Source organism: Atta colombica, unplaced genomic scaffold (assembly GCF_001594045.1).
Source record: "Atta colombica isolate Treedump-2 unplaced genomic scaffold, Acol1.0 scaffold186, whole genome shotgun sequence".
NCBI classification, from domain to species: Eukaryota; Metazoa; Arthropoda; class Insecta; order Hymenoptera; family Formicidae; genus Atta; species Atta colombica.
In genome coordinates, this window is record NW_017259278.1 from 183,576 (window position 1) to 209,848 (window position 26,273).

The 26,273-nt window shown below is 28.0% G+C and overlaps 1 protein-coding gene across 2 annotated transcripts; it reads left to right on the forward strand.

Moving 5' to 3' along the window:
- The first annotated feature begins 45 nt into the window (after positions 1 to 45).
- LOC108686483 (probable ATP-dependent RNA helicase DDX56) lies at positions 46 to 26,273 on the forward strand. 2 transcript variants are annotated; one of them, XM_018191820.1, is made up of 7 exons: positions 85 to 139; positions 15,740 to 15,940; positions 19,100 to 19,543; positions 19,645 to 19,904; positions 20,011 to 20,203; positions 25,367 to 25,671; positions 25,887 to 26,273. In XM_018191820.1, exons 2-7 carry the CDS (start codon positions 15,839 to 15,841, stop codon positions 26,248 to 26,250), a joined length of 1,668 nt encoding a protein of 555 aa, XP_018047309.1. In that variant the 5' UTR covers positions 85 to 139; positions 15,740 to 15,838; the 3' UTR covers positions 26,251 to 26,273. The 2 variants fall into 2 exon arrangements, with proteins under 2 accessions (XP_018047310.1, XP_018047309.1); XM_018191821.1 differs by lacking the exon at positions 15,740 to 15,940 and having other exon boundaries at positions 46 to 139.

Consider the following 26,273-nt stretch of genomic DNA (forward strand, 5'->3'; position numbering starts at 1 on the left):
ATTGATAAAATGTTTGTAATTAATAATAAGATCTAAATAATTTATAAATATATCTACAAACAAAATGGAATTGAATGAAGAAATTGAACCAAAATTTAAAAAATTTCACGAACTTGAGCTGGATGACAGGATACTGAAGGTAAAACTAATTTATCACAATCTAATAAAATGTTATATTGTGTATTTAGTTCAAATATTTGATAAATATGAAGGAGACAGGCTTACTGATTTTGATGAAATTAGACTTATTTTGTACGAAATAAACTAACAGAAAAAAATATTGCTTTGCCCCGCGAACCGAGATATTAAGCGTTAAAATTGACGACTCAGGTTAGATAATATCAGGTAAGAAATCTGTCAAACTGATTTTATTATAAGTTGGTAGATAGTTAGTAATCCTAAGTCTTATAGGCTTTCTACAATAAGTTATTACCTAAGTTGTAAGGCTTAAATTATAAAAAAATTGACTGATTATAATCAATTATTCTTTTCACATTCCATTGTGATTGAATAATTTTTTTACTTTGATCTAAGACTTAAATAATCTTAAGTAATAGCTTATTGCAGAAAGCCTATTATTGTTAAATAGGTAAAGTTGGCCAACAGTCAACTTATATTACTAGGCTTTTTACAATAAGTTATTACTTAAGTCTTAAGCTATATGAAATTTATTCTAAACGTTCGTTTTTTTTTGCAAAGCAATAATATAAAAAGACATATCTGTAATCAAGCAGAATAAAGTTATTTTTAATAATATTTCATCATTTATTATCCGAAGAACATATAGTACATTTTGGAGCAGGTCCTTCTTCAGCAAATAATACAAAGATTTAAATTAAACAATATATTGGAAGAATTAACATTATATTATTAATAGTTAAAAAATTGTAAAGAAACATTTCAAAGTTGTAAATTCTCCAAGAAACAAATTGTCCTTCAGCTTTGAATTCCTATTTTTAATGTGAATGTATATACATAAAAAAATATTCCAATGGTTGTTGAATGAGAAGGAAAATAATATTGATAAAAACGTCTCTTGGATTACCTATCATTGCTATTCAAACCCTCCTAATGAAAATCTTACGTTCAACATAAGTGAAGAACAGATTAATAATCAAAATTTAATTTCACATTATTAATTTGAATTCAATTGATTTTAAACACTTTAAATTTGATTTTTCTCACATTTTAAATGATACATAAATCTTACTAAAATAGATTTGTCTACACAAGTAATTTCTTGTTTATTACAATTTAGTGATAATTTTTGCTTACCAACCTATATCAACCAAGAATCTTCAATATTTGAGTTTGTTAAAGATTTTGAACATCATGATAAATATTTTACAACAACACAGCCAACTTAAAGATTAGAGATGTTGCAATTTCTAAACTCAATAAATTTTTACATAAGAAAGTAGAAAAGAAAAAAATTTGAAATTGATTTGTTGAATATATATAAAGTTACTAAACAATTTTGTAGCAAGAATCCTGACATTCTTGTTATTGATAAAAGCAACGTAACCGTTGCGATTAATAAACAAGATTATATTTAAAAAATTGAAGATGCAGAGAATTAACTATTGAGAATAAGCTATTGTTGATCACAATTAACAAAATTAAAAAGAAATTAAATGGAATCTTAAAAAGTTGGTTTGATAGAGATTTAATTTTAAGAAAAGTATATACCTTTCTTTATATTTCAGTGATTCTGTTTTATTTTTATTTACAGCCTTCTCAAGATCCAAGAAAAACTATTCTTTCAGAATTGTTGTTTCTTTCATTAATACAGCATTATATTCTATAGCAGTATTTATACTCGATCATTGCGTCAAGTGTAGAGAAAAATCCAAAGGCTAATAATAGTTTCGAAGTTTATAGATCACTTGGTGGAAAAATAGACAATTCTGTTTTGATTTTATTGATTTCTTATTCACAAACATTCCTCTAAATTCTTCTCGCAATTAACGGTATTGAAAGAAGATAGCAATTAATTTCTCTAAAAACGAACATCCCACTGAATGAATTTATTTAGAATTTATTAGAATTTATTTAGAAATTTTAAAATTTATTTTCTTCTCATTGACTTTCTTTTCGTTCAATTTACCAGCAAACTTTCAGCATACCATGGGTGTAAATTTTATTGTTGAACAAAAAGAAAAATTTTCACCCTTATCTCCCATCTTAGCTAAATTGATATTGCGAGATTTGGAAGAAATAGCGTTAAATTCTTTGAATTTTATTCCCACAATTTATAAGCGATATGTGGACGATATTGTTCTGACTACGTCAAGAGATCAAATTGACAACATTTTAATCATCTTCAATCTTTTTAATCTTGTTTATTAATCACAAGACAGTGTCCATAAAATAATACAATTTACATTGGAAACAATGGATTTCTCAGTTTTTTATCTTAAAAGAGAAAACAACAAGATCATTATTAATTGAGATCATTATTGATTTATAAAAAACTTTTTTCGACAACTTCCTTTTTATCATCATCCTCTTTCTCACAAAATTGGTTCCATTTATAATATTGTTGACAGAACAATCCTTCTCTCACACCCTAGCTTTCATAAAAAGAATCTTGAGTTAGTAATCAACATTTCTGAATAATTGCTATTTATTGTCCTTGATTTTTCAATTACATCAATAAAAGAATAAAAAAAAATACATAATAATGTACAATGTTAATCATAATGATTCACAAGATGACAATTTGGTCTCAAACACTGAAAATAAAAATGTCAAAAATTATTTGCAGTATTATATAGATATCAAAAGTTTTCAATTCTGTCATTTCATTTTTCAGCAAGGCAATCTTCACTATTGGACTAAATAAATTAAGCTTTTTTATTAGAGTTCATATAAAGATAAATTAGATAAATTTCAGAATCAAAACAATGCATATACAAGATTAATTTTGAAAATTGCATCTTGTGGGGCAAACGAAGAAACAATTAAAGACGTGCCTTAATGAATATAAAAGCAATATAAGATGGGACTCCTCTAGACACTGTTATCACTGAATATATTCTGAATCATAGACATTGAAGCTAATTACAACAAAAATTTGATTTCTAAGATGTTACATATCAAGAAATAAAATAAAGGCAAACTAACTCGCAAAAAGATAGTGTCTAGATGAGTCTTACAATTGTTTATTAAAACACATGTTCAAGGAAAGTAAATAGGTATTAATCTTGATTTCATTTCTCGCTCATTATGTTTATTGCTGGCCATTTTAACATTTGCGTTCAATCGAATCAGACATTTTAATATGTTTCTGTTTTATATGTAATTTTAATAATTGCATTCAATCATATCATTATAATAATCTCTTATTTTATATATAAGTCTTAATCATATATTGATTTTTTTAAATAGTTAGTTTAACATTGATAAGTTTAATAAGTTTCAACTCTTTTTGATTAATTTCTTTTTAATGATTCTTTACGATAATTATTATTTTTATTATATTTTGACTATATGACATCAATTAAACGATAATTATATTATATAGGTATATTATATAGGTAATGTTTCCTGATTTCAATTTTATGATTCTGAAAATTGAAAAATATTAAAAGATGTTCATCTTTATACTCACATTAAAAACAGGAGTTCAAGACTGAAGATTTTGCTTCTTGAAGAGTTTATAACCTTGAAATGTTTCTTTACAATGAATTTTTTAACTGTTAATAATGTAATATTAATTCTTTCAATATTCGTTCAATTTAAATCTTTGTATTATTTGCTGAAGAAGAACCTGTGTGTTCTGAAACATCTTATATGGTTTTCGAATAATAAATGATGAAATATTGTTAATAACTTTACCATATTCTGTTCGATTGCAGACCGTCTCTTTATATTATATGAACTTTATCAATCATAATCCATTTTTCTTCTCGCATCAGTTGTGTGTTGGTTAATGTCTTATGATTTAAGACTTAAACTTAAATAATACTTTATTGTAGAAAGCCTAAGACGAGTTTCTTAAGACTGACCAAATTCGACTTTATTCTTTCCCATTAGAAGTTAGAAACTGGAAATTGATGATTGCGATTGGTCCTAACTTATGATTTATGACTAATGGCTTATTGTAGAATGGTCATTAGTTGAGCTAAACGACTCGCTGTATAATTAATAGATGCGAAAAATCATAGTCACCTAGGTTAAAATTGGTTAAGACTTAAGATTTCCGATTCATTGTAGAATCAGCATCACGATAGCATAGAGATACATGAGAATATATAAGTGAGATTAGAATAAGTATTTTTTGCTTCAAAAAATTACATAAATTACATAAATTTTCTCCTTTTAAGGGAAGCCAGAATTACCAACGGAGCATTATTTCATATTTTTCAAATCATTTTGTTTTTGTTATACAGAATAAAAAATCATTTTCCAGAATAAAAAAAAATGCAAATACTTGCATTTAAATGCAATACTTTTGGAAAAGTACAAACCGGTATAAAAATCCCTAAAAAATTGTAAATTACATTTTTTGTTATCATATAGATTCGCTTCCTTTACATATATATATAAATGAATGGATATATCCAAATAAAAAGTTTCCCATATTTGAGTAATACATAAGAATATCATGAGACCTTCAACTTATGATTTTGAAGCTTACAAAAGAAATGGCTTGATAAATACGATTTGAGTGGAACTTCGCATTCATGTAAGATATACAATATAGCAGAGAAAGAAATATACGTAACGTTTTACTTAATGACTGATTAATATACGTAATGTTTTAATTAATGTATATAACGTTTTCTTGATGTACGTAATATTTTATTTAGAATTAAAAGTCTGTTTTATTGACATCGATTAAGTTCGGCCGTTCGCTCTAGCATCTCCTTAAAAACAAAGGACCCGCACAAACCTTATGGGAATTGAATTTCGGTCGAATTGCTTGAAAATTTAATATGTTGCAGATCTTGTCATTCTAATAAGTTTCCACAAGCATGACTATAATGAATTGTTTGAGCTCCACGAGGCATCACTTTTCGATGTGGATACTACAATTTCTTATTTTTAACGTATACGGTGCATTCCTATGTCATTATTTGCACTTTCTATGTATATTTTTAAGTAAAAAGTTATAAGGATATTCACCTAATTGTTTCTCACAAATCGGGGTATTTTCGATTATTGCGAGTCCCTTCGCCTTTCATAAATCGGAGTATTTTTGATTATTGTGAGTTTTGTATTACAAGATTCAATAGAAAAATGAATTTTTATTAAAATAAATATAAACTTATATAATGGCTCAATAATAATAAACAAAAATGAATAACAAAAAGGCTAAAAGCCAAATTTTTCATATATTTCAATAAAAACACATACGTTTCGATCTATGTCAGGTCATCTTCAATGTATACATTTAGAGAAAATTAAATGCAATTTAACAAAATTCATAAAACGATTAAATACAATTTCTGTAACTTATAGTTACACATAAGTGAATTTTTATTTATTAAAAAAATATAATTTTCTTACAAGAAAGAAATATTTAACTGATAAGAACTAATAATGAGTAGTTATACTCAAACATGAGTAGTTATACTAAAACAACTGTTGTGAAAAATAGCTCTAAAAAGAATTAATAAGTCGCAGGAATTCAAACACGATTTCAAGATACGATTTCAAACGGATGTTCACTGAAATGATGAGATAGCAATAATTCGACTGATATACAGTTTACTCGATATAAACAAAGTACACAGTGATTCTTCGTGTGCACCCTATATCGCCAAAAATTCCGCGCTCTAAACAACACAGCGTTGACACTTAAATCTCAAAAATCAAGTTATCGACTTCGATATCCTTATAGCTTTTTTGTCAAAAACAATTAAGTCAATATTATCTTTGTAATTTTTTTACTTAAAAGTACACTGAAAGAGCAAATAATAACATCGAAATACACCATATTCGTTGAAAATAAGATACTTTTGTATTAGCTCGTTTTGAAAAAACGTCGTCTCGTAGAGATCAAACAGTTTATTGCAGAGGATCGTGCCCTTTTTATCAGGACGATAAGATCTACACATCAAATATCACATATCAAATATCAGGCGATTTGACTGAAATTCAATTTTCATAAGATTTATGCAGAGCCTTTTCTGCTTTAAAAACATAAATTCTCTACTTTAAAAATAGAAATTTTCTGTTTTAAAAACAAATTAGCTTCTATATAATTTTTATTTTTACAGCAGAGAATTTGTTTTGATTAGATATTTATTTGCTTTAAAAACATCAATTCTTTGCTTTAAAATAAATTATATAGAAAATAATTTGAGTTTTTAAAGCAGAAAATTTATATTTTTAAAGAGAGAAGAATTTATGTTTTTAAAGCAGAGAATGTTTTTAAAATAGAGAATTTGTATTTATAAAAGAATTTGTGTAACCTTCTATGCCATGGATGTGACAGATTTCCTAACCTGAATAGTTATCAACTATTTTAATGCCCGTCAGATTATGGATTGACGATTAATTAACAGTTGCCCGGTTCTACTTCAACTAATCATGATATAGCGAGTCCATCGTAGTTGGCTGAAATAGAACTGGGCAACTATCAATCGCAATCGTCAATTCGTAAGCCTGGTCTATAATAAGTTGCAAAGTGTTATTTCCGGTTGCAATAGATAGTCGCGGTTGTCAACAGAGAGTTGTTCAACTTTTAACTTCTTCGGGAACAGCAACTGTCTATTGCAACACTTTAGCGGTCTTAACCAATCAAATGTTGTGTTCGAAAAACGCAAAAAACGAAAATTATGATTCTGCTTTAAATGTTGTGCCTTCTATTTAATAACATCTTGAATATCTAACACATAACCTGATTTTAACAAATCCTCTTTGATTTTTCGGCTATATAGCAAATAACGACAGATATTTTATTTTCTGATTGATTGTTTCTATACAATTCGCAACTTTTGACATCCAAATGTGGATTAAGTATTGCAATGATTTACAACGTGACTAGCAATTTGTCACTCCGCGACTCGCAACTGGGTGTTGGAAGATCGCTTATTGTAGATCGCCCTGTAATTTGATACTTCCCTAAGGTACATTTTCATGAATCACTCCAATCAGAATACCTATAATAACAGAGCACAAATGAGGCAAAATCCGAAACGCATCGAAACACGCGCGCATTTTCAAATGTAAAGTGTAAAACAAAGAGTGTGATCCGATATTTACTGTCAGTGCTGAAAATCTATAGCGCACGTAACGTATAGTTTTAACACTCTGAAGTCATGTCTCAAAATTTACTGCCAGTACTGAAAATCTATAGTGCATGTAACGTAAACTATTTTTCAATACTGGTAAATTTTGGAATCTGAAGTGTTAAATTGAAATTGTATATATAAGAACTGTATAATTGTATATATAAGAATTGTATATATAAGTACATTCAATAGAATGTCTGCTGAGATAAGACCATTCCTTTAGATCTAAAAATATAATTCAATCAGCGCGAAGAAAACTTCCAATCATTGCAAAATAAATATTTTGCTGAACGCAAAGGGAGAAAGCCAATGATTTTATAATGAATAAATTAAAGAAGCATAACAACAGAAGTAAATACAAATAGAATGAAAGTGGAATTTGTTTAAAAATAAATAGTATTGATGAAAATGAATGAGTTTAAAAATAGAATTTTAGGAGTATTAACTACTTTTTTAAAAATATATTTAATTTTTTTATTAATATTATTTTTATATAAGTATTATATATCTTATTATAATATACATATAGTTTGTCAATTTACATTATCACTATATACTGACGATAGAATTGCATAATAATACAAAGCAATAAATCAATATATCTTAAAATATAGAAGTAAATACTGGCTTAGTAATAATGGCTAAAAGTGAATAATTAACTTATAAATAAAAGTTAAAAAAGAAACATACAGTCAAAATATTAAATGTTCGTTGCGATGTCATATATTTAAAATTATCATTACAAATTAAAATTCAACATTTAGGTCGATTCGGTCTTTTTCAGTATGTTCTATACAATAATAAATTATTTCAAGTTCGAATAAAAATTACAAGAGATTAAATCTAAGTTTAACTCAATTATAATATGTGATGATTAGTTATTTCATAGAGTATTACATACACTCAACGATATTGAGTGTATGAAATGGAATATAATGTTCTTGTCTCTCTCTGAAATGGTTGATTTTTGTGTTGAATTTACAATGTTGCTCTGCTATTAATTGCAAATCCTCGTGTACAGAATTTCCAAGTTCTAATTTTAATTTACACAATTGTTATGAAGAATTTTTTTAATGTGATTATATTATATAATATTAATTACTTAATATACCTGTACTAATATGAAATAGGAATTACAATTATCCACTGACAATTTTTCACTTTTTATATTAGGTGTACAACTTTGCTTCCGCCGTTTTTTTCCGAAATTCGAGGCTTTATTGTAAAAAACTGGTTATACATTTATAATTCAAAGTATTGTTCATCGCTGGCTACTACTTTCTCCCATCTTTTGGCGTACGAATCCCGCGTCGAAAAAACTGGTCATCTTTTGAGGCTATCCATGAATCGATCCAATTTTTTACTTCTTCATAAGATCGGAAATGCTGGTCAGCCAGGCCGTGTGCCATTGATCGAAACAAGTGATAGTCAGAGGGAGCAACGTCTGGAGAATACGGCGGGTGGGGTAGGACTTCCCATTTCAACGTTTCCAAGTATGTCTTGACCACTTTCGCAACATTGGGTCGAGCATTGTCATGCTGCAAAATCACTTTATCATGTCTCTCGTTGTATTGCAGCCGTTTGTCTTTCAATGTTCGGCTCAAACGCATCAATTGCGTTCGATACCGATCGCCTATGATTGTTTCAGTCGGCTTTAACAGTTCATAATACACTACGCCGAGCTGGTCCCACCAAATACAGAGCATGACTTTGGACGTCAAAATCACCGTTCTTGAAGCGTTGAAACCACTCACAACACGTTCTTTCACTAATAGCGGCCTCACCATAAGTATTTGAGAGCATTCGATGAGCCTCAGCCGTGGATTTCTTCATATTGAAGCAAAAAATTAAAACCTCTCGCAAATGACGAGTATTTGGTTCGTAAACTGACATTTTCAATCGAGAATAACTTTATGATGCAGACACAAATCGATTAATGTTTCTATGGAGTTATGTTGATGACAGATGCCCAAGTTAATTGTATGACGTCTATGATCTATTTATTTCGACCACCACTTACCGCTAAAGCCATATAGGAAAACGGCGGAAGCAAAGTTGTACACCTAATAATTTAATTTTATTTTTAAGGATGAAAGAATCTTGTACGTTAACAGAATTTTTGTAATTATCTGTGTTGTCTTTCTGTATTTATATTTGCTAAAAAAATTGAGAAGGGAAATTTAGAGGAGTGGGAAAGAGACTGAGTAGAGAATTATTCGTTTAATAGGGGCAAATATAATTCCGGTAATTAATCGATATCATTCTGCTTATTTAATCTTGATTTCTTGATGTATAATCTTGTTTCTTAATGTATATCATCTCAGAAATTGTTCTTTTGTAATACTCCTGAATCTAAGATTAAAATATTGTTCTAATCTAAGACGTGATTTTTATTTGCTTGATGGCAAGATACTGATAATGAATTAGTTGGTTTATTAATATGTGTTCTTTGATTTGGGTTTTAAGTTTTCTTTTAGTTTGCCTCACGTAAGAGGAGTCGCAATCTTGACAATTTATTTTATATATTATATATTATATAGGTACAGTGCAATTTTACTCTTTTTTTTTAAAACGTTTCCGGTTTTTATGAATTTAGCTAATTTGTTCATAGGTTTGTAATGCAATATTGAAACTGAATTTATAAGTTATACTTTTAAATTTTTCAGATATTATATTAAAATAAGGAACTGAATATATTAAAATAAGGAAGAGAAACGTTTTTGATTTATAATTATTAAAATTGTTATTATCATATATGTTTTTTCCTCCGTATTTGTGTGAAAGTGATTTGATTCTATTGTTCATCGTAGCAAAAACAAAATCTGAAGAATAATTGTTATCAGTTAATGTTTTTATCATGTTAGAGATATTGTTTTCATGAAATTGCGAATGTGACAGAAATAACATATCGAATTGACAAATTATAACCGCCCTTTTATAATCTATAAAATAATTGGAAACAAGTATCTTCCTGAATTTGTTGGTTTTTTTATAGGGATCAAACACGCAATTTAATTAGAAATGAATCTGTCTCAATTTTAAACACAATACATAACAATCTAAACAATCCTATTATTGAAAATAATGTTAAGATTAAAGAATTCGGTCAAAGGAACAAAAAGTTTCATTTAAAAATATCCTGATTACACGCACAAAAGTAATACAACTTGTAATTAAACTTAGACGATTACAAGAATAAAATGAATGTTATTTTAGACACTTACATAAAGATTAATGAAGATTCGACAAATAAAATGAAGACGGATTTACGTACACTACTTATGAAATGGACAAACAAAGAATATAGATCAGAATACATATTACAACAAATTAGATCAAATGAAGATATGTCAAGGCTATAGCTTGCCTAAAATACATAATGAAGACAATCCATTGAGATTAATAATAAACTGTATAAATAGCCCTATTTTTCTTTTAGTAAGATATATTAGGTGTATAACTTTGCTTCCGCCGTTTTCCTATAGATGGCTTTAGCGGTAAGTGGTGGTCGAAATAAATAGATCATAGACGTCATACAATAAACTTGGGCATCTGTCAACATAACCCCATAGAAACATTAGTCGATTTGTGTCTGCATAAAGTTATTCTCGATTGAAAATGTTAGTTTACGAGCCAAATTCTCGTCATTTGCGGGAGGTTTTAATTTTTTTTGCTTCAATATGAAGAAATCTGCGGCTGAGGCTCATCGAATGCTCTCAAATACTTATGGTGAGGCCGCTATTATTATATTATATTATATTGTATTATATTATAGTGAAAGAACGTATCGTGAGTGGTTTCAACGCTTCAAGAACGGTGATTTTGACGTCGAAGACCGGCATAGCGGTAGAAGAGAGAAGATTTTCGAAGATGCAGAATTGGAGGCATTACTTGAGCAAGATTCGTCAAAATCAAGAAGAATTGGCACGATTATTGGGAGTGACTCAACAAGCCATTTCAAAACGCCTCAAAGCCATGGGAATGATTCAGAAGCAAGGAAATTGGGTGCCGTACGAATTGAAGCCGAGAGATGTTGAACGGCGTTTGTTTGCTTGTGAACAGCTGCTTGAAAGGCAAAGACGGAAGGGATTTCTGCATCGCATTGTGACTGGGGACGAAAAATTGGTTCCATGCTTCCACGTCGACGGCCCAACCGAATATTCACGGCTCCAAGATCATGCTCTGTAGTTGGTGGGACCAACTCGGCGTAGTGTATTATGAACTGTTAAAACCGACTGAAACAATCACAGGCGATCGGTATCGAACGCAATTGATGCGTTTGAGCCGAGCATTGAAAGACAAACGGCCGCAATACAACGAGAGACACGATAAAGTGATTTTGCAGCATGACAATGCTCGACCCCATGTTGTGAAAGTGGTCAAGACATACTTGGAAATGTTGAAATGGGAAGTCCTACCCCACCCGCCGTATTCTCCAGACGTTGCTTCCTCTGACTATCACTTGTTTCGATCAATGACACGGCCTGACTGACCAGCACTTCCGGTCTTATGAAGAAGTAAAAAATTGGATCGATTCGTGGATAGCCTCAAAAGATGACCAGTTTTTTCGACGCGGGATTCGTACGCTACCCGAAAGATGGGAGAAAGTAGTGGCCAGCGATGGGCAATACTTTGAATCATAAATGCATAACTAGTTTTTTACAATAAAACCTCGAATTTCGGAAAAAAACGGCGGAAGCAAAGTTGTACACCTAATATTATAGATACGATAACAAAATTAGAAAAAGTTTTAATTATATTAAAGATAGCTTTGAATTCATAAATAATATAAATGGCCAGAGGCTAGATCTTAATGGCTAGATCTTAGAGAGATCTTATAAAGATGGCTAGATCTTAATTATAAAATTTTGTTTGACTTTTGTCAAATTTTGTTTTGTTAGTATCGTATGTATACAAACATACCTATAGATTTAGCTGTTATGAGTTTGAAAAAACAATGAAGTTTCATATGTAATATAATATAAAAATTCCTTTAAATGAGTTTATAATAGCAGTATCTCTGATTTTTAATTCAACTTTTTTCAAATTTAATGATACAATCTTCAAATAAATTTTCGACATGCCTATGGGATCTCCACTGTCTCCTATAATTGTATTAAGATCTCGAGATTGATATTTTCACATCCAATGTGATATTATCACATTCATTCCTTTTTACTACCATTATGTAGATGATATCATATTAGCCGCGTCACAAGAACAGGTCAATGTAATACTAGATAAATTTAACAATTATCATAATAGAATTAAATTCACACTTGATTATGATAATGGTGAGAGTGTTTTGCAATTTTTTTTATGTAAAAATGTTAATTGAGGAATAGAAGAATTATGTTTGATCTAAAAACCGACAAATTCAGGAAGATATTTGAACTTCCTATCCAATCATCTTATAGCTCATAAAAGATCGTATAATTCGTACAAATTGATCGTATATTATTTCTGTCACATCCACAATTTCATAAAAACATCATCTCTAACATGATAAAAACATTAACTGATAATAATTATCCTTTAGATTTTGTTTTTGTTACGATAAACAAAAGAATCAAATCACTTTCACACAAATATAAAGAAAAAACGAAGGAAAAAACATACGTGATAATAACAGTTTAATAATTACAAATCAAAAAGTTTTTTACAGTTCCTTATTTTAATATAATTCTTTAATATAATTCTTTATTTTAATATAATATCTGAAAAATTTTAAAGTATATCTTATAAATTCTGTTCTAATAATTGCGTACAAATCTATGAACAAATTAAGATAAATTCATAAAAACCAGAAAAGACGTTTTAAAAAAAAGAGGAAAATTGCAATATAATATTGTATATAAAATAAATTGTCAAGATTGCAACTCCTCTTACATAAGGCAAATTAAAAGAAAACTTAAAACCCAAATCAAAGAACACATATTAATAAACCAACTAATTCATTATCAGTTATATCTTGCCATTAACAAAGATCAGGTCTTAGATTGGAACAATATTTTAATCTTAGATTCAAAACCCCTTCGTATTACAAAAGAACAATTTTTGAGATGATATACATTAAGAAACAAAAATCAGGATTAAATAAGCAGAGTGATACTGGGTCGATTACCGGAATTATATTTGCTCCTATTAAACGTTTCTGTGAAGTTAGCACTTCAACTTTAAAAATCAGAAATTTTAATAACAATACTGTTTGCACCCACAGTATAGTGTTCTACAATAGTTCTACAGTTCCTGATAGGTTTTATAAATAGTTTCATTGATTTAGACCAAAAATTTTAAAATTGCGGTGCTAATTTTGCGTGGCACCGCAAGATTCGAGAAAGTCAATTTTTTTTACAGAATCTTAAAGTACTCAAAGAGTTTCTGATCGATTATAACAATAGTTCCGGCCATTAAATATTTTTAAATAAATTTTTAAAATAAGAGCTAGCACCTCAAGTTTAAAAAAAATTAATTTTTTTGTATTCGAAAAGTTACACAGTTCCTGACAAATTTTAGTGACACTACCGGCCATTTTAATATATTTAAACAATTTTTTAATCCTCGCGCTGGCACTGCACGTCAAGAGTAAAATATCTTTAAACGGCCAGTACCTCTAAAACTGGCTGACTTTTCGGCTTTTTCCGACAGTACTACAAAGTTCCGAAGATTTATGTAGGTTTTGACATCAGTATTCTCCGTTAAATGTTCAAACTCTTCCCTGTTGAATGATCGAAATGATCCGAACGAAATCATCTCAATATATTATCTCAAGAGTATTAGGCACAAAAATATTATGAATATAAAAAGTTATAATTTTTTAAGCAAAAAAATTCGTTTCCCAAACATTATCATGTTTAATATTCTTTTTAAATGTTAAAATTAAATTTTCATTACAACGTCATTATTCCTTTTTCTTAAAGGAATAAGAAATTTAAGAATGAAATTAAATAATGTAATTTTTTAATATAGTTGAACTAAAACTATTGATTTGGTAACATTTCAAATATGGTTCGTGTATCATTTTAAACCAGAGTAATCATTGTGTCTTTTTTGAATCGTGATCATGAAGTGTTAAACAATTTTTTATTCTGTGTGCTGTTATCGCATCACAAGAACAACGTATTTAATATAGTACTAGCTGTTTAGATGTATTTTACTCTTGCCACGTAAAGTTACCGCATATTTTTATTTTTTTTAATTTTTGGCCTATCTCAACGGAATTATTTATAAAACCTATCAGAAACTGTAGAACTATTGCGGATGCAAGCAATACTATTATTTAAAATTTCCGATTTTTAAAGTTAAAGAGGTGCTAACTTCGCAAAGAATTTTCTATGCTTTGTTCAAGCGAATATCAAACCATTGTTATTAACAACACATTTTTATTCGACAATTGTCAAATACGACAACTCCATCTATAAGGTACAAAATGCTGTGAAATGTAAAATGAAATCTCTTAATGGAAGACTTTGTATTTTCTCATTCGGATTCGTGTCCTAGATGTAATCTATGATCTGTTATCACAGAACGAGTAGACTTGTTCTATCGAATGTGATATTCTGTAAGTCTAGTTTTTAGTTGTCTACTCATATGTCTGACATACGAAGTATTGTAATCTTTGCACGTGATTTTATAGACTATGTTTCTTTCAGATGAGTGGAGGAGAGAATCTTTTTAGACTTTTAATTTTTAAATTTATGTAATTTGTTGGAACTGTAAAAAGAAACTTTGGTGTCCGCGCTAATTGTTGAATTTTGTAAATTGTTTGAATTTTTCTATAATTAAAGGAATGAACAAGACTATAATTAAAGGACTATAATTAAAGGAATGAACTATGATTCGGTTATCTGAATTTTCAATGTTAGAAGGTCTTAATATTCAGTATTTCTTGTTGCAAAAGACTTCAAATTCTTTTGTTAATGGTGTCGAATATAAATTTTTGTGGATAATCGTTCTCAATTAAGATGTTGATAATGAGTGCTAAACCTTTTGTATAATATTCTTCCGATAATAATATTGTTTTGTCTACTAAATTTATGATGGTGTCTCTTTTTTGAAAGATCGGATGGTTAGAATAATAATTTAAATATTTGCTCGAAAAACTTTGCTACCAATCAAAACAAAAATTTTTCTCTTTTTATGGTAGTGACATCTAAAAAATGTAACGAATCGTCTCCAACTTTTAATGTGAACTGAAGACGAGAATCAAACAAATTAAAATGTTGTAGAAAAGAATTTGAGATGTCGGGATCGCTGTGCACAAATCGTCTATATATCGATAAAAAACAGTAGTTGTTAAAGCTGGTTGTGGATGGAAATGATGGAGTCAAGAATAAATCTGACTACTATCAAAAGTTCATCTTTCAGTAGAATTTATTCAAGATAAATTCCCAATTGTCGTTAACAGAATCCAGCTAATTTTATAGGGACATTTGTAAAGCAATATTATCTAATGATATTAATTTGTAATCATCCTCAATTATTATTTCTTTTAGTTTATCAACTAATTGAAAGTTATTTTTTATATGACTTTCTGCTTTCGTTTCACAATGATATTGTGACATTGTGATATATGATATGAATCCGACTAAAGAATGCAACGGACTGCCTATCGAAGAAATAATAATTCTAAGAGGACTATTGAGTTTGTATATTTTTGGCACTCCAAGTTCTCGGAAGTAACCCATCACTGCAATGTAATTGTTTATTGAATTGTTTATTGATGTAGTTGTTTTTCTTCCATCTTGTTAGCAAACTATCAAAAGAAGTTGTGAGTTTTTTAATAGGATTTTTAACAATAACTTCATATGTGTTTATGTCTTGTAGTTCTTCTTTTCTATATTTATAATTATTTTTTTCTAGTAGCTACCGTGATGTTACCTTTATCTACAAAAAATTTCAACATCCAACTATAAGGTTGTTTTGTTATAAACTTTTTTTTTAAACAAATATTTAAAACATATTTCAACTCAGATTAAATTAAATATGCTTTTTTTAAAACAAATGTTTAAAATATTTTCTTTATGTATTTTTAATACTATTTAGTAAACGAGAAGGTGGCATCCTACACAGTAGTTACATTTTACATAATAACTTGGTTTACTTGGTTAATAATGAATATTTAAGTTTAAAACTTGACAATTATATTCGTTAAAATGTTGTTGAATCGATTCTGAACACAAAATTGTGAAACATTTATTACTTAGGACACTATTAATAAAAATGTGGCGACATTGCATGGCGAATCGAAGAGAAACATGGATGACAAAGTGGCCTTCCATAAAAATAGGCTTAAAAAGTTAGTTTTGTTTAGAAAACAGTTTAGAAAGCAGTTTGGTTATAAAATTAACAAAAAAGTAGAGTATTGCAAAATGTATGCATGTATGCAAATGTATATACATACATATATACATATACATATATAACTTTGTGTAGGCACCTCGGCACTAAAAATTTATAGAAACTATAGATTAATATTAGAACTACAATTAGTTCAAGAAATTATTATTTTGATATAAAAATCTCAAAAAAGAGGTCATGAGTAATCAATACACATAAAGAACACATTGCTATGCCATTGTTTAAATTTGCATAACTCAAAATATATACAGTTAAATAAAATGTTAAATAGCAAACAATACTCAAATATACACATATTCGTGTGATAATACGCTCAAGCTTAAGAAAAATGAGGAAGTAGGTGTTATTAAGTGCTAAAATGTACCTCAGAAACGTTTCAAAATACTTGAAAGTAAAAATTTGTTACAATAAATGCTGCTATTGGCATATTAGCATTATGAGAATCATAATATACAATGGCGAGCTTAACAAATAATTTCATAAATAATCTTTAGGATTTGCTACATAACAGCGGAGATATAAAGAAGGATCACAATATCTACGTTAGCCATAATACTTCTCCTCTACTATATTTATAAATTTTTGAAATATTAAATTTGATTGAACTATTAAATAATTTTAATCTGAATATATAATATAATAAAATTTCTTTCTAGATATTATAGACATGTGAAACATTATACATATTTGCGTATCTATAGTATATACAATACACATAATTATGTATGTGCATGCGTGCATGTGTAATGTATGCTTGATGTTATTACTTGAGACGATCTTGAGATTAAGAATGGGAGATTATGAATACTTTAATATAAAATATAATTAATCAATATGTTATATATTATTAATATTAATGTATGTTATATATTTTATATATGTATAAAATGTATTTTTTTTTTTGTTTTAAACATGATTTTTTTTCTAACTGTTTAAAACAACTAAAATATATAAAACATTAAAAGCATGTTTTAAACAAAAAAAAATGAATGTCTTGTAAAAAAAAACGATTTTGATCAACTCTGTATAAAACTAGTAATTTTTACTATTCAATGTATTTGTTCATGTAACTGTAAACTTTAATTACTGACTGAACATGTCTAACGAATTGTATATTTTTTTCCTATTTCAAGTAATTAGCTATTTGAGTGCTAAGAAGTTCAATCATGTCTTTTTTTATTTTAAATCATTTCTTTATTTCTTTATTATGATAAAGGATTAACAAACTCTATTACTTCTTTTTGTTATCTCATTATTGGACATTTACTTTGCAAGAATAGTTTGGTTTAGTAACAGTTAATTATACCTTGGCAATTAAAAATTAAATGTATTAACTATATGAGTGGATCATTTGAACCCGGATTAAAATTTTAGTTTGTCGCTATTTTTGTACGGTTAATATTGTAAAGGTGAAGTGAGAGGAGAGGGTAGAGGGAGTAAAAAAAAATTTGGAACCTTTCTTTGTCGATTGCCGTGATGCAATTGTTGTTGTCTTGATACTAATTGTGATGCAATAAAAGTTTGATAAATAAAAGTTTGGCTTGAGTAACTTAGACCCGTCAAATGTAAATACGACAGATTTTTACCGAAAATGAAAATTCGTTTTTAGTAAGCGCCTGTTTATTGTGTTGTATTCAAATATATATGATGTCTTCTCATAATTGAAACATATATTCATTGTAAAAAAAAAAGCCTCTCTTTTTGCCAGAGAGGCATCTTGAATAATCACTCTATTTTCTCGGACTTATAAAATCGTGAGTAAATAATATTGAAATCATTATATATTTAATATAAAATATTTTTTGCATTTTTTTTTTTAAAGAACAAAATACTCGTCACCTCCGATATCATTTTTCAAGCATGTACAAAAGCCCCCACTTCAGTGCAAATAATTATACTTTTTGAGATGAATCAATAACGTTTTTTTTTTCTTAAAGTTTATGTTTTCGTCTTTTCAAAATATTACTTATTTTTATCTATATCTTTTTTTATCATAATGATAAGATTTTTTTAAGAAAACTGATTATTGCTTTTTTCACAAATTGTTCTTTAATATTTTTTTGGCATAACTTTTTCTATTATTATCTTTTTATGTTTTAATATCTCGATTCTATACATTCTGACATTTCATGAAAAAAAAAAAATTTTCTATTGAGATTTATGATAATTACAAAGCCAGTCAAAAACGTCGTCGACTTGAATCCAGACTTGTAAATTAAGACTCTAAAACGAAACATGTAATTGAGAGTTAAGGAAATTAAGTTATTGTAGAACTTATTTGAACGCTTATTTCTTGCATTATTTTGTCAATTACCTCTGGTACTTAACCATTAAACATTGACGAATTCAAAAGTTCATAATTAATGAATGAAAATATCAAAATATGTCATAATAGTTCTTAATATTTTTAAAGTGTAACAAATGTACGAAGCAACAAGTATAAGAATAATCTAAGAGAAATATAGATTAAAAAATATATATTAATTAAATTATAGGCTATTACAAAACTAGGTTGGACGGAACCTACATTAATACAAGACAAAGTGATACCTTTGTTATTGGAAGGAAAGGATCTCTTAATCAAGGCTCGTACAGGTTCGGGTAAAACTGCTGCCTTTGTAGTACCACTTATTCAGAAAATATTGATAAACAAACGGATACAAGAGAAACAGGAGATCAAGGGCCTGATCGTCGCACCTAGCAAGGAACTGTGTAGGCAAATTCATGATGTTATCGTGAGCCTAACAACAAAATGCTGTAGGGAAGTCAGAACAGTTGATCTTAGTTTACAAACGGATTTAAATGCGCAAAAACTTTTACTGAGAGATATGCCAGATATTGTTGTGGTTACACCGGGTCGATTGCTACAGCATTTAAAAGCAAAAAATTTAATGCTGAAACATAGTCTCGATACGTTTATAATTGATGAAGCTGATTTGGTATGTCTGTACTCATGTAGTAGAAGTTACAAACATTACAAATTAAATTTAGTCAGATTCATTTAATACATTTATTATAATTATAACATTAATTATTACAGCTATTTTCATTTGGATACGAAAAGGACTTAAAAGCTGTATTAGCTTATTTACCAACAACATATCAAACAATTTTGGCATCTGCTACATTGTCTGAAGATGTTCAAAGTTTAAAAAAATTAATTCTTCACAATCCTGCAATTTTAAAGCTAGAAGAGCCACCATTAGCTCCTCCTACACAATTGGCTCACTATACTTTGGCTGCAGAAGAAAATGATAAAGCTGCTATTTTATATGCTTTATTAAAATTACATTTAATTAGGTATCTTATACATACATAAGTTTAGTAAAGTATATAATATTTTCTAATAGAAAATGATGTTTACGAATCATTACAAAAATATTATGTGTTTTTATTTTTCATTTAGGGGCAAATCTATAATTTTTGTACATACTGTGGATAGATGCTATAAATTGAAATTATTCTTAGAGCAATTTGGTATTCCAACTTGTGTTTTAAATTCCGAATTACCAGCAAATTCAAGATGTAGAGCGGTTTCACAATTTAACAGTGGCACTTATGATATTATAATAGCATCGGATGAGAAAGTACTAGAAGAGGTAAGAATACATGTACATGGAGAGAATTTTTTATTATATTGTACCGCAAAAATTCACTACACATTTTACTATATTTAATATTAAACATGAAACAATTTAGCAACCAATTCATTTACATTACTCTGTAAAAAAAAAGTTGTTTTAATAGTGAGCTATTTTTAATACATATTTACTTTTGCTGGACATGAATCTATTTTTCAATTTTGTCTATCATGTCATGTCAATTTTGAAAAACAGCAAGAATAATACTTTTGAGGATTTTCATGACGTTGTAGCATTGACAGGAAAATTTTTTCGAAATTTTGTTAATACTAAAACATAACAGGCGCGTGCACTATTGAGCACTTAATTATATATATATTTAGTGTTAATAATACCCGGATATCCAGGTACTCATCCGAAACATGCGAGTTACCCGGGTATCTGTATTAATCATATTACCCAGGTGTTCGTATTAATCGTATTATTCGAATACTCGTATTAGATACGTTATTCGATGATACACGTACAGTTTTTTCTCAATAAAATGCTATTTTCACGCATTAATGTTAAATCTTTATCAACGATCGCACATTTCTGGAATAATCAGAATTTAGTATAATCATATTTTGTTAAAAAAGTTGCATAAAGATGTATGCATTCCATCGGAAGATGAGACAAAGGCAGCTTGTAATATGTGGCGAAGCTTTATCGTACAATAGAGGTCCGCATCGCAAGCTCCAACATGCTCTAACATGCTTCATTCTATCAAGCGCGTTAGAATGAGTAAGAATTATGGTAGGAGCATATTACAACATATTGGAGCATGCGACGTGAACAAATCTTAAATTAACATCAATATTAAACAAACACAAAATTAAAATATAAACACAAATTATCTTCAATTTTTATAGATGATGGTGAGTTTAGATTTTATCTTATGTGAATTGATAGAAATCGATAATTATTTGTATAAATCTGTAAAGAGCGCGTTTGTAAACTTGGAGAAAAAATATCGAGTATGATTGTTATATTTAATAATTCCGTCTCGTTAAAAAAAATTTAATAAAAATTTTAAAAATAATTATTTGAAATAATCCTACATATTACTTACAGTAATATTATATTTACTTAGTAAATAAATATATAATTACTCAAAATAAAAAAATTACACTTAAATCAAATTAATTTGATTCTTTTATCAGATATGTTTATATTTAATAAATTTAGAAGTATTTAAATAAATATTTTTTAATTTAGTAAATTTTTTTCAGTATAGTTTTATGTAATTAGTGAGAATTGCGAAGAATATTTTTTAAATTCTCTGTATTTTTTGCTGGCATTGAAGCCGACTCATTGGAAGAAACTATCGAATCTCCATTTCTATCGACATCTAATTCAAATTCTCAGGAAACGCCATAAAAAAAGAAACGAACAACAAAAAAATCACTTCTTTCATACGAAACAAAAAAAAAGATATAGAAATGAAGAAAATTAAATCTTACGTCTTACCGAAAATTTCTCACATGTGAGAAATCGGTGTGAGATGACTAATAATGCAGAAAATGTGATAATGAAGTAGAATCGGACTTGGATTTTAGCTTTTCGATTCCAAGTAAGGAAGGGAAGGAAGGAGAATAAAAATTTAAAGGTTTTTAAGTGGCCCCAAAAAGATGATATTCAAGAATAGATATATATTTTATGATCCTCTTGCTTTTTATTATTTTTTACATCTTGTCTTTTTGCTTCTTATCCGGTTTTTTGTTTTATGTCGCCCGATAGAAATTAACAAACTTCGAAAGAAACAATAAATACGTAGCAAGAAATATTGTACAATTATCGATAAAATGGTTGCAAAGAGCGAAGAGGCAAGAGGCAAAAACCAAGAAACAAAAAACAAAGAATACTATGTAGAATAGGCTTTAGAAAACTGATTGTAAAATAATTCAAAGAAATTAAAAAAAAGATTTTAAGTATGTCAGAACTTAAATAATGTTTAAGTAAATACATATAAGTTTTTAGATATTTGTTTCGCAAATGTACCTTTTTATTTCTACTTAACTTGATTAGTTGCAAATTTTTTAAATTAACACTAAGTTATGATATCGTTTAATAAAGAATCTGTGTTACTATTTGATGTTTTCTTTATTTTTAATATTTTTTTATTTTATAAGATATCTATCAATATTTATATTCAATTGGATATTGTTTTGTTAATATTAAAAAATCTCAACATTATGCGTCTAACTTGTTATTATCTATACATATAATATATATTCTGTTTGCGAAATTTGTATATTTTTGTATGCGATAAATATTTATTTTGTAAAATAGCGGATAAAAATATCGATTAGGAGACCCAACTCCAACTGACTCTGACCTTGACATATATTGTGACCTTGACATGATCCTGAGTGACCTCTTTAGCTGTCGCTCGTTATTCGTTAAAAAGTAATTAACAGTTAAAATTAGTACTTATTTCTCTGCTTTACATGAAGAGTCAGATAACTTTTGACAGAGATATAAGGTGGACGAATTCAAGAAATACATAACTTTCCATGCAAAGCGACTTTCATCCCATCTCCCCTTTGCTAAAGGACGCACTTTCCATGCGAAGCGACTTAGCGATATGGAATAGAATTCTCTTCTGCATCTTCATATGCTTTTCACCATATTAGTAGATCCAAATTATGTCCAATTTGTAACTCGATAAAGTTGATTTTGACTTAAGGTAGGAATTTCGTTTTTCGGGTAAAAAAATTTTTTTTTTTTTTACGGAATATTATAGTATAACATGTTAAAAATATGTACAACAAATTTTAAATTGAAATTCGTAAAATTAGCGAAGTTATAAGCAATAAACCAATTCGGCGCGCAGGTATATAAGCACACCGACCCAAGGTTACACTCCGATAAGTTTTTAATATGTTATTCTCCAGACAAAAATAAGCGATTTTTTTATACGTGTCCATACGCACTTTAAAGTGAAATACCTCTTTGAAAAAAATCGATTTCTCTTTTAGAGCAAATATCTTCGAAACTGTAAGAGATAGGAAAAAATTTCTAGAATGAAAATTGAATGGCTTCAAGAGTATTTTATAGTTATAATAAAAAAAATGTTTTTTTAATTATTTATTTATAATAAAAATTATTTATTTATAAAGAACAAATTTTTTATTATAGTTCTTTGAGTATTTAAAATGACTAATGCTATATAGTTCTTTGAATGCTTAACAGTTTTGCTTGCTTTTATACCTACATTATGATATTCATGTACACTATCTAAGGTGTTCTTAGTGCATAATTGTAATGTGCACTGCAATTGATACTACATTTTATATCGTTTAATAATTAATCGGACCGCAGCTTTTATATAATAGTATTATCATTAGACTGCGGATATTTATGTAAAATACAATTGAATATTTTGCATTTTTTGTATAAATTGCATTTACAGATAGCAATCTCAATCTTTTTACTTTACTTTTTAATAACTACTTTATTTTTTAACAAATAATGATCGACTGCTAAAAATGTCCAATGGTTAATATTCAGTTAAGTATTTTGCAAATATCCGTAGTCTAATTATTATATCATGTACCACTAAATATAAATGTCATTCGTTAAGTTTCCAATCTTCTCGTTTGATTTCTAAGGTAGCAGCTGTATTATCCGCTGTGGAATCCGGTCTTCCATATTTATTGTGGCCATTGTAAAATTATGCAAAGGTCCATTCAGAATTAATGAAATGAATTATTACGGATAAAGATGCATCATGTGCTTTGAATGATCATTCGTTTGTAGTGATTGCAGAAGACACCTTAATTAAGTGTTCTGTGATTTCTTTTCTAATTTTGTCAAGCTACTTCTAAGTACACGAATAGCTTGGTGGATATGGAACTCGATAATTTAGTTTTATGATTTTCATAAATTCCACCGCTGTGTACGAATAAAAGAGGCAACTGATACGTTTCAATCATACGTGCTCTTATTATTTTTTTTTGCTTCGCAAGAAAAAGTGAGAGAAGTGATTTTCTATCATTTGCTTCTTTTTTCGTGGTGTTTCTTGAGAATTTGAATTAGTCGATGGAATTAGAGATTCGATAATTTCTTCCAAAAAGTTGGCTTCAACGCCAGCAAAAAATACGGAGAATTTAAAAAATATTCTTTGCAATTCTCATTAATTACATAAAACTATACTGAAAAAAATTTATTAAATTAAAAAATATTTGTTTAAATACTACTAAATAATAAATATTTATTAAATATAAACATACATTTATCTGATAAAAGAATCATTAATTTGATTTAAGTGTAATTTTTTTATTTTTTATTTTGAGTAATTATATATTTATTTACTTTAAGTAAATATTATGTAAGATTATTTCAAACAATTATTTTTAAAATTTTTATTAAATTTTTTTTAATGAAACAGAATTATTAAATGTAATGATCATACTCAATATTTTTTCTCAAGTTTTTACAAATGCGTTCTTTACAGATTTGTATAAATAATTATCGATTTATCAATTCACATAAAATAAAACTTATACCTGGACTCACCATCATTTATAAGAGTTGAAGATAATTTGTATTTATATTTTAATTTTGTCTTTGTTTAATATTGATGTTGATCCATAATATTGATGTTGTACGATGAAGCCACATATTTTACAAGCTGTCTTTAGGTTTGTTCGCGTAATAAGCTCTAACATGCTCCAAGATGCTCCTACCATAGTTTCTAGCCGATTAATTATTATGCTGATAAAATTATAAAAAATAACTGACAAATTATAAAAAATAACTGACAATTAGGTTAAAAATAGCATGCTACATTGTGAAATTCATGTAAGATATTTCAAGTTTATTACTACTAAGCACACATCTATTTCATTTAAAACAGAGAAGAAAACAAAGAAGTATAAACTATTCAATATATATATTTTTAAATTATTGAAACGTTAATTTTAGTAAAATTAATTAAACGTATTTCATATATTTTATTGTGGCAACATTAAATCAGAAAGAAACACATAAAATTCTTTAAAATACCATATATATTATTCTACGATTATCATGCATTTTAAAATAAATTTTAAGAGAAAATTCTCTCCGTGTATGTTATAATATATTTTAACTAAATATATTTTATTTGTATCATTTTTTAAAATATATTTTTTATAGTCGCATATGATAAAGATGAAAAAAAGTAAACGAAAAAAAGACAAGGAATCTGGTGTAACACGGGGCATCGATTTTCAATTTGTATCCAATGTAATCAACTTTGACTTCCCATTGAATTTAAACTCTTACGTACACAGAGCAGGGCGTACTGCTCGTGGAAAGAACCATGGAACCGTTCTTAGCTTCGTAGCTATTAAGGAAAAATCATTAATGGAAAAAATAGAACAAGAATTGAAGCACACTTACCATTGTGAGAATCTATTTAAAATTTATCAATTTAAATTGGAAGAAATGGAAGGCTTTCGGTATGTGTAATTTGATTTTTCTAATTTTATTCTTGCAACATATTAAAGATTTTTTTGTAAAAGAGGAAAGAGAAAAAGAGAGAGAGAGAGAGAGAGAGAGAGAGAGAGAGAGAGAGGCATACTTTTTTCAAACAAACTTTGTTTTTTAATTTATTTAAATTTTTTAGAATTATTTTTTATGCTGATCTTATTTTATGAAATTATGATAATTTTAGATATCGTGCGAAAGATGCTTGGAAAGCCGTTACAAGGATTGCTGTTCGAGAAGCGAGATTGAAAGAAATTAAACAAGAAGTTATAAATTGTGAAAAGCTAAAAAGTTATTTTGAGGATAATCCACGAGACTTGAAATCATTACGGCAAGACAAGACGTTGCATACTGTGAAACTTCAACCACATTTAAAAGATGTGCCTGAATATATAATACCACCCACTTTGAAGAAAATCATGGGAATAGGAAGAAGAAAAAGAAAATTTGATAGAGATTCTGTATCAGGAGCAACAACCAAATCAAGATATCTAGCACGTGCTTCAAATCCATTGATAAGTTTACAGATACCAGGAAATAAGTCTCTGTAATAAGTTCGTCAAAATTATAGTAT

Coding starts and splice junctions, on each gene's coding strand:
- LOC108686483 (XM_018191820.1), top strand. CDS start 15,839: ATGCAACGGACTGCCTATCGAAGAAATAATAATTCTAAGAGGACTATT. Junction 15,941..19,099: donor AAGTAACCCATCACTGCAAT/GTAATTGTTTAT, acceptor ATTAAATTATAG/GCTATTACAAAACTAGGTTG. Junction 19,905..20,010: donor TTAAAATTACATTTAATTAG/GTATCTTATACA, acceptor TTTTTCATTTAG/GGGCAAATCTATAATTTTTG.